General features: G+C 37.0%; 1 protein-coding gene across 1 annotated transcript; it reads right to left on the reverse strand.

Annotated features, from left to right (window-relative positions):
- Positions 1-2,925: 2,925 nt before the first annotated feature.
- On the reverse strand, positions 2,926-9,530 carry LOC130925606 (ammonium transporter Rh type C). Its single transcript, XM_057851340.1, has 11 exons — positions 9,260-9,530; positions 7,224-7,416; positions 6,836-6,986; positions 6,225-6,372; positions 5,982-6,148; positions 5,779-5,916; positions 5,489-5,625; positions 4,681-4,805; positions 3,803-3,876; positions 3,619-3,692; positions 2,926-3,469 (listed from the first exon to the last, which is right to left on the reverse strand). The coding sequence occupies exons 1-11, from the start codon at positions 9,474-9,476 to the stop codon at positions 3,436-3,438; spliced, it is 1,458 nt and encodes a 485-aa protein (XP_057707323.1). The 5' UTR covers positions 9,477-9,530; the 3' UTR covers positions 2,926-3,435.
- Between the last annotated feature and the right edge of the window lie 597 nt (positions 9,531-10,127).

The raw sequence follows: 10,127 nt of genomic DNA on the forward strand, positions 1-10,127 counted from the left end.
TCGAGGACTCTTCCGAAGAAGACGATGATGACGAATTTGGACCATCCTCTTCCTCACGTTGATCAAAAAGCACAATTGCTTGCGCTAAATTTAGTTATCCGTTCATTCTCAAAGTCACACAAAGTCGCTCGCTCGCTCGATTCAAACGGCCGTCGGTCCCCACCTCGCTGCTTCAGAACACTCCTCCCTCTCGTTCGGTGGAACCTCGCACGGCAGTTATATTTATTTTTAAAAAAAAAAAAACGCATGTTGTGCTTCCACTGTGACTTCGAAAGGGTTCGTTTGATTTGTGTTTTTTTCATGGAGCTTCCGTTTTGAAAAAGGACAAGAAATGATAGAAATATAGACATAAACAAATTATCCAGGCAGCGTTTTAATGTTTTTTTGAGAGGACAATAAAACTATAAAACTTAAATGACAATATCTCACGTTTTAGTTGGTCGATTGACTTCAAATAACAACGAGAGTAAACCGCAACTTCCGCACTTTAAAACGAGACCAACCAACGGCATGTGGGTGACGTAATTAAAACGCGAGGGCGCTTCAAAGACGACGTGCGCTGAGGACGCGCCGGCGCGTCCTTCGACTCTCAAGGGTTAAAAACACCTGCAAAAGGTTCTTGAGCCTTTAAAAAGTCTGTCTAATAAAAACATATAGTACCCTTCCACACAGAACCACTCTTCTTCCGTGCCTCCCTTTTTACTAGTTATTTGGGGAAAATTCCTGTTTAATTCATCTTTACAAGTGTGAAGTTGCCCAACCCGTTTCTAAAGAGGCTTAAATTTGAATAATTTAAGGCAAGCGCATTGATGAACTCATGTGCTAATAGCTGGATTTAAAAATTAAAATATAGAATTTTTGCATTTAAAAAAAAAATGCGAATGCAAGTTTACTAATGACATTACGCGATTCATCGCGATTAAAAAATTTCAGCGCTTGACAGCGCGATTATCATTACAATATTTCAATACGTTAGGTCATGATATAAAGTTGGCCGGTCTGTGGCATGAAACTCTGGGGCTGAAAATGAGTCCCACTCCGGCCCTGCTGGGAGGTCAACATTCGTTTATTCGCTCCTCCCATTTAAAATGGATTTGACTTCTAGTGCCGTCAATAGCACTGAAACACAAGTATTCACGGCCAATCCTCCCAGACTGTACGAATTAGATGTCTCTCGCTGTCAAAAAAAATATATACATATATATATATTTTTTAAATTAATTCATATATAGCTTTATGATTACATAAAAATAAAATAATTATTAACAATAATTAAATATATAATAATAACTGCTAATATTTAAGGTTCTTCAATGACCAAAAATTGTCACTTCCCCTAGAACAGGTTAAATGGCTTAAGTGTCCAAAAAAAAAAGTTTTTGTTTAAATGACCAAAAATAGTCATTTGTCCTGAAAAGGGTTAAAGGTCTCAAAAGTCAACTTTTGAATAGCCGTCCACTGTCCCTGAAAGGCTTAAAATTGAAGCCTATTATTGAACAACAAGAACTGAATATGGAACAATACAGTGTTTGACTGTGGTGACCTTTTATAACAACGGATAGTTAAGCAGATTGACCTGATCAAGATGTTCATGTGACAGGAAGCTTATGTTCTCCCTGTGCATTTAGAGTTCATTAAGTCACACTCCATTGGTCAGAAAACGACCCCACTGACTGACCCGTCCACACTTCGTTACCATCACAATAAAAGCAACAACAGAGACCACAAGCAATGAACTCCAGGTACCAGAATTAGCTGTTTGTTCATTAAAATCATTTATAGAAATGAATGTTTAACCATACATTGATATTTACACGTTACTAATTTGCATTGCTAATATAGTTTTATAAAAAAGAGTAATTGTGAGTTAATTTAAATGTAGTATTATTAGAAATGAATTCTGGAGAAATTGCTTTGGGATGCTTTGCTATCTCTGCCATTGGTCACTTCCTGTAGCTTTTTGGTCACTTTCTGTGAATTTTGGGCTTCCTTTTTAACTCATTTTACGCAATTGAAAGGGACAATAAGTCCAATCCATTTCAACGGGAATGAGCAAATGAACATTCATTCGCCTCTCCTAGTCAAATTAAGATTAAAAGTCTAGCACCGTCAATGGCACCTAAACATGGTCATCTATTACCAGTCCTACCAGTTTAAATGAATGGGATGTTACCTATAGTGGGCAATTAAATAATTTCACTTCCTGTTCATTTAGTCCCTAAATGTAGTCCCAATGTACATTTTGTATCATTTCCTGGTGATGTTAGGGCATTTCTGTGCCAATGCCTATAGAATTTTTGGCCTTTCAGTCCACTTCCTGTTGATTTCGGGCCATTTTTCCCCAATGGAAATTAATGAGGTAATTGGAAATACATAAAAATATGTCTAAATATGTAGATTTTTTTTTTTTTTTTTTGGTCAAATATTTTGTGAAACTATGTTTCCGGCGAAAACTGTATGCAACTTTAGTGTGCCTTGAATTCCTGAATTAAATGTAGAATGATTTATTATTTAGAAAATTTAGATGATATTGCCAATCGGAATTAAGTTTTTTTTTTTTTTTCCCAAAGAACTGTTTTTTTTTTTTACCGCAGTTGTAATAAATGTCTGGGACAAAATCAAAGGAGAGCCTGCATCCCGTGAATTTTTGGAATGTTTCAAAGTTGTAACAGTAAGAATCAGTGACAAAGTTATAACAGTGAGAATCAGTGAAAGCGAGTTAACTGTGTGGCGCACAAAATTAATCAGAAGTGACCGAAAATCTACAGGAAGTGACCCATGGAAGAGTATAGCATCCCCACGTAATTTCTCCAGAAATGGCATTTTCTAGTGTTCGTTACAATGTTTCATGCCTTAACATGTTCATTATATTGACTTCATTTGCACCATGAATCCATCATGAATATGAGCAACTGAGAACAATACTTGAAAATAAGAATAAATCTTTATTTATCATTTACATTAGATTGAAAAACAAAATGAGCACAAATAACAACATTATTACAGCACAAGAGCACACAATACATCAATTATCATCACTAAAACTTATGCCACCTTTGCCAAGGAAGTGACAAAAAAACAATTATAACAATTAAACTCCTAGAGTATGTACACGCTTCTTACAAACATTTTGAGTTTATTTTAAAAGGGTTACGATGACCAAATATTGCTTTTACAAATGCCCTTTGATAAACGCACGACACAATGATTTCAGACCTTTTCTCGCTATCATCGATCCTAAGAGATGTGTTTGCAACACGTACACAAGCACACACACATTTCAAATTACATTCAAAATCTAATTTCACATGTTAAGCATTCCCATGTCAGGTGTTTCTTAGTCTGAAGCAATTATAAGTGTCCATCTTTTGTTTATTATTCGTTTCCCGATCGGTGCAGTTCATGGAGGAGGGTTCGGGGTGGTCCACTGTGTGACTAGCTTTGCTCCACAGAAAAGTTGGACTCCGATCTGAGAGGGGGGAAAAATATAAGTATTCAGATTTCCTGAGAGGAATGTTTTTTTTTTTTGTTTGTTTGTTTGTTTGTTTGTTTGTTTGTTTGTTTGTTTTTTGCTTTTTTGTAAACAAAGCAGCTCAAAATGAAGAAGTGTGACATTACAGCTCTTGGTGCTTGTTGATCATGTGGTTGTTATACTCCAACACTGGAGGGATGCTTTCCTCTTCCTCTGGGACCTATAAAATGCAATTCAGCATCATTTCCTTTTGATTTAGACAACAACGCCTTCATCTACGGTCGGTTCAAGGAGCAATAGCGCTGTCTAGTGGCCAGATAGCACACTCACCTCCCAGTAGACTTCATCCTCGAAGCAGTTGTCGTCGGCGGGGTCGCCCCAGATAGGGATCCTGAGGATGAGACCTGCAAAAACAAAGATCCTTAAATCAAGATCTATTTTGAATTTTATCTTTTTAAAGATTCCAATCCTTAAATGCTCTGAGTCACTTAAAATTTTCAATGTTCTTCTTGATGACTAATTTCAGTGTATTTTATATGCGAGACAAAAGGCAGATGGCAACATTTCATTATGTAACTTTCTGTTTTAGAAATATTTTTTAAATATAATATTTACAATATAATAATATATTTATAATATGATATTTTTTGTGTGTGTTAAATGTGATCTTTTTTTGGACCACTTGCTTTTTTTGTGTGTACTGTAAACCCTAACACATTAAAAAATATATATATATGTATACACAAGATTATAACATAATGTTTTAGCGATGTACTGCATGATTCCTACATTTTTAAACGTACCATTGATTCAAATTGATTATATAGTTACATATTAATATTATTAATTATTACTAATATTATTATATTGATATTAACATATTAATTATATTAAATATTAAGCCATATTCAATTGAATTGACATTATTTTTTTGAAGATTTATAGCTCTGTCAACTACGTAATAATGACATTTGACTATCAAAACCTTGATACTTATGAATAAATCAACCGTTTAGGATTACCGTGTGACATTGACTGTGACAGACCTAGTCAAAATGGACTAGACATCTATCGTTGTCAATGGCGCTGAAACGTGATCATTCACTGACATCCATTCCACTTCAAATAATAATATTCGACCCTACTGTATATTCATTTTGACTACGATGGTGGTTCTTTTCAACTCATATACAAAAAGCAGGACTCACCAACAAGAGCTCCTCCTACAAGCCCAAAGGCGATGGACACACACGTGCCAGCGGCCTGGAAGCCCCCCTGCGTGCCGACAGACCTGTTCTTAAACTTTCCTTCAAAGTCAAAGGTGTCGATAAGTCTGGAGGAACACAAATTGATGTTCAGACACAATATGCGTATGACGACTCCTGGCAATCTTGGTTGTTGTTGCAAAATCAATACAGAGTAGAGCTGGGCGATCAGGCCAAACATAACATCACTTTTTTTCCCACAGCGTCCAATTTTGATATATTTCACTAATTTTAATAAAGAGAATATGACTTTGAGTGTTGTTATGGTTCTTGTCTATAAATGTTCCCAAAGAGTTTGTGTGTGTGAACACTTATTGTTTTGAGAGATACATTAAAATGAACCAATGCCTAGTTTCATTAGCGTGTGAATGCCATTTTCTATTGAATGTTAGCATTAAGCTAGCGGGTGTACAAAAAAAAAAAAAACTTTTATTTTGTATTTCAATGCACAGTGTGCGTAATTTTATCTGTTATTTGTGTTTATTTGTGTTTAGTGTTACATTTTACCTCAACTGGATAACAATAAACTGCCTGAAAAACAGAACATTGGATTCTTTTTTAGGAACTGTTAGCTATCTGCCAAGCTATAGTCATTTAGCACCCACCATGTTTGGTCGATTGAATTAGTCACAACTGATTACCAAGATCGACTTAAAACATTTTTCAAGATCTACGATCTCAATCTCAAAATCGCCCAGCCCTAATACAGTATCAAATTTGTTGTAGTCATGTGAGCTTGCGAGCTGCCTACCCCTGTTCGCTATAGACCGATTCAGTGGCAGCCGCGGCCACAATTGCGCCAGTAAAGCCGCCAAGCATACCCGGCAAGGCATGTAGGTTGTGGACACCGCATGTGTCCTGCAGCTTCAGGTATTTTTCAAAAAATGGCTGGAAAAAGATCAAATAAATCATAGTTAGGTTTCTTATATCAGGTATATGACTGCCAACCCTCCCAGTCCTAATGGACTGGACGGCTATTGCTGCAAATTGTAGCGAACGACTTAAATGCAAAGAAAATGCAAACTTTTTTTTTTTGCTCACCGTGAGAAAAAGATAGCCAAAAGTGGAAATGATGCCAGTGAGGAAGCCCACAATGAGTGCACCGTAGGGCATGATCATGAACTCAGCCGCAGTTCCCATGGCAACGCCGCCAGCCAAGGTGGCATTCTGGATGTGAACCTATCCAGGTGACAAGTTGCGTTAGTGGTGATTTCCCCCTGTAGTGCTCTCCACCTCCAGCTCACCATGTCCAGTTTGCCTCTCTTTTGGGACACGCTGGATATAGCCACCGTGGTGAGGACGGATGACGCCAGGGCGATATACGTGTTGATGGCCGTTCGGTGCTGACCGGCCCCATGGTCTGTGATGGCTGAGTTGAAACTGGGCCAGAACATCCACAGGAACAACGTACCTGTGAGACGAGATGGGTCAGTTTTCATTAGGTGTGACTTGCAAACAGTTTCTGAGGGCGAGGGCGAGACAAGTACCGATCATGGCGAACATATCCGAGTGGTACACGGATCCATTCAGGCGTTTGCTTAGATTGAGCTTTGGTCGGTACAGAACCCAGGAGATAGCCAGACCATAATAACCCCCAAAGGCGTGGATGACCATGGAGCCACCGGCATCTCTGCACTGTTGAAAATTTTTCATCAGCATTATAGATGGAAATCACGTTAATCTGAAATCATCTTTCCCCAGTCAAAATGGGTTGGATTTCAATGTCAATGGCAGCCAGTGAATTAAACGATGATTCGTATCTGGAAAATCTTGGATCACTTATGTTTCAAGATACCTCTGTGTACACTCATTTAACACTGCGTTTAAACCAAATGTTTACTGAACACTCTCCAAACATTGCCATGAACAAAGATAGTAATGCTTACCTTTGACTGACAGGTATTATTTAAACAATCTTTTCATTATTGTAGTTGTAATTTGCATTGGCGTGTAACTAATGAATCATAATGAGAGCTGGTTATCCTGTCTCCCCTAGTGTATACTTGTTCTGTCATTGATGCTGAATGGTGCATTTGACAGCACAAAATCCATCTCAAGAAACATATTGACACAGACGATGCAGATCAGCGAGACTCACGTGTAGAAGGTCGAGGATGATGTATTCCTCCACGGCGAAGAGTGTGACGCCAAACAGGGTGAATACCAACGTCTGGACAGGGCTGACCTTCCCCAGCAGGGCTCCGTAGGCGATCAGAGAGCCGGCGCAGCAAAAGTCAGCATTGATCAAACTGTAAGAAAGATTGAGAAAACACAGTCGTTTAGTTTTTACGCCGCAATATCTTGCCAGACTTGAAGCTCCAGCTTTGAAAAATGACTCTCAATTCCTCTCTGAGTTATGAGCAGAATGAGACTTCTTGACATCACATGACAGAAGCAACCTAAAACAATTATGTTTTTCTCTGAAGTGGAAACTCCAGTTCAAAGTAAAACAACTCAAAGTTTAGTTGAATGACGCTTTCACTCACCTCTCAACTCCGATGGTGATTTTTCCAGTGTCGGGGTTGAGGGCGTGGAACCAACCCTGCATGAGAAGAGCCCACTGCAGGCCGAAGGCGGCGATCAGGAAGTTGAAGCCCACCCCTCCAAAGCTGTAGCGTTTCAGGAAGGTCATCAGGAAACCAAATCCAACAAAGATCATGACATGGACGTCCTGGAAACCTAGAAATAAAAACACATTGTCTACATTGAGTTTGGAGTCACACATGAGTTAATTTAAATTTAAAGTAGAAAATGTGCTTTATGATTTAGGATAATTATTACATCTTATTTTTGTATTTGATATATTTATACATATATAATCAGATTTTATATTGCCTAAGTTAACAAAAATGAACTCCAAATGCTTTACTAAGTGTACTAAGTGTAATAAATACATGACCTAATGATACAAATTTACAGTAATTACACATACAAAACGTCAATGCTATACCTAAATTTATACATGCACTGTATGTTTATATAAATATATGTATGTTTAAAGGGTATTCATTAGGGCTGCAGCTATCGATTAAGTAATCTAATTATCTATCAAGAGTTAGTTCAAATAATCAAGTAATTGGATTAGGAACATTTAATGAATTGCAGAATAAAACAGGCTGGCTAAGATTGCACTTTGCAAAGAGCAGTACATGTGAATACAAACTAAAATTCCCCAGTGTTTCTTCAAACTATGCAGAATTGCACTGTCATTTCACAAGAGCAACAAATGCATCTAAAAGTAAATTAAAATACCTGAGCTTTGCCTCAAACGGTATAAAAAAATATATATAAATGAATGAGGATCTATGTGCAACAAAAGAACAATTGGCTAATTTGCATAGCAAGTCTGCTTGCTTAAATGCTATAAAATGCGAATGTTTAAAAAAAAATTTTTTTTTAACAACGCTCTTAACAAATCATACCCCCACAAAAATCTGCTAAATATACCTTTAAACTAAATTACTAATGCATTAAAAAACATTAGCTCAAGCAAAACTTACCTTGATTTGGTCTAAACAGGGAGCAGCTGGATTCAGCCATGTTAAATGAGTTATGTCATATTCACTGTTGCAACTAGAGGGCAGTGTATCCACCCAAGTCAAAAAAACTGAATGCAAATACTTTCAAAAGAAACCATTACAGCGCCACTTTCATTAAACAAATTTGATTCAAATTTTTTTTTTTTTTCCCTAATCGAATTACTCGAGTTAATCGATTAATCGTTGCAGCACTAGTATTTGTAATCTTGAGAGTAAAATTAGTTAACCCTTTCATTGTTAATCAATTTTGAACCTTAAGACCTTTAAAGGCCAAGTGACTATTTTTGGTCATTATCATTACATTAATTATTCTTGTATGTTTTTTTTTTGTTTTAATCTAATTATAAAAATTAATAAAAGCTAAATTAATGAAATTTAAATGAATGAAAACAGAAATACTCTTTAGCTACAGCCCTAAATAACACTCTGAAGTAGTTTTTTTTTCTCCGTGCTATTTAACTCATTGCATACCATTGACAGCAATAGACGTCCAATTCATTTAAACTGGGTGGAATGGCTGTTCATTCGCCCCTCCGCGTCAAAAGAGATTGGACGTCTAGCACCGTCAATGGCATGCAATGAGTTATATGAGTGCCCAGTAAGTGTAAAAAAAATAATAATAATCATCGTCATAATTCATGCATTGGTAAATTATACTGTATATACATGAGTATACAAATATTTATAGTGTATATGAGTGCCCTGCAAGGGTAAAAACAAGATATTATAATCATACTCATAATTTATGTATTGATTAATTTATCTATACCTACACACTGTTTTATTTATTTATTTATTTTCTTAATGTTCATAGATACACGTATCTTGGCCATCTTTTACCATTTAGAAAAAAAAATTACAAAAATTTAAATAATTGAAAAACATACCATATTGTCAACAGGGAAAAGCCCAACAACAAAAAAAGGACATTACTGGCACAGTGAACAAAAATCATGTAAAATTAAGAATAAAAAAATACTGACTGGGATATCTGAAGTAGAAGTCATTTTCAATATCGCTGGTGATGTTGTTTTCCTCTTTGAATTCCTCCCAGTGAGCGTCAGACTCATCATCGTAGCGGATGAACACTCCAAAAAGGATGACCATCGCAATCTGCCACACGAAGCAGACTACAGGTAGACTGACCCTCACGTTGGTGTTCTTTCGAACGTTGCACATGGCCTCGCAGCAGTTCCCCATGATGACCTGACTCAGTGATGCTAAACTGGCTCTCCCTCTACCGCAGCATCACAGCAGGTATTTATGGAGACCTGAGGAGGGAGGTGTGTCCCACTTCATGTTTTCATCAGCTCATAAACACATGGATAGGTACACACCTCACCTGACAGAGAGGAGGTACACCACTCCTTTAAGTGCAGTGTATATGAATCGAGTTTGGAAACATTCCTAACTAAACAGTGAATTATGAGAGTCCAAACTGGCACTACCACTGTCTATTAATTATTGGCAGTAATACAAAATTTGCATGTTTTTGAAAATAAGCAGTGTGCACTTTCATCCTTGAAAGTGTGAATGTTTATAGGGCAAGGTATTTCAAATATTTTGCATGGGATGTCATAACAATGACTCACAAGGTCATAAAGCATCTTGAAAACTACATGACTGTTGAACGTGTTTTGAGCTTTTAACTTATTCACTGCTATTGACAGTCACCAACATCAAATTCATATTAACTGAGATGGTTAGCATTAGTGATTATGTTGAGCTGCCATTAATAGTGCAGATGTCCAATCCATTTTGACTGGAAGAATGAGCAGAAATCACTCGATCGCTGCCAGCCCCCAGTCAAATTGGATTGGACATCTAACGCCGTCAATGGAAGCCAATGAG

Source organism: Corythoichthys intestinalis, chromosome 1, assembly GCF_030265065.1.
Source record: "Corythoichthys intestinalis isolate RoL2023-P3 chromosome 1, ASM3026506v1, whole genome shotgun sequence".
NCBI classification, from domain to species: domain Eukaryota; kingdom Metazoa; phylum Chordata; class Actinopteri; order Syngnathiformes; family Syngnathidae; genus Corythoichthys; species Corythoichthys intestinalis.

Bases quoted from the DNA above. Each gene is read 5' to 3' on its own strand.
- LOC130925606 (XM_057851340.1), bottom strand. From the start codon at position 9,476: ATGGGGAACTGCTGCGAGGCCATGTGCAACGTTCGAAAGAACACCAAC. The intron at 6,149-6,224 runs GTACTTGTCTCG...CTCGTCTCACAG, and splicing joins GGATATGTTCGCCATGATCG to GTACGTTGTTCCTGTGGATG. The intron at 3,693-3,802 runs GTGAGTGTGCTA...TGCATTTTATAG, and splicing joins AGGATGAAGTCTACTGGGAG to GTCCCAGAGGAAGAGGAAAG.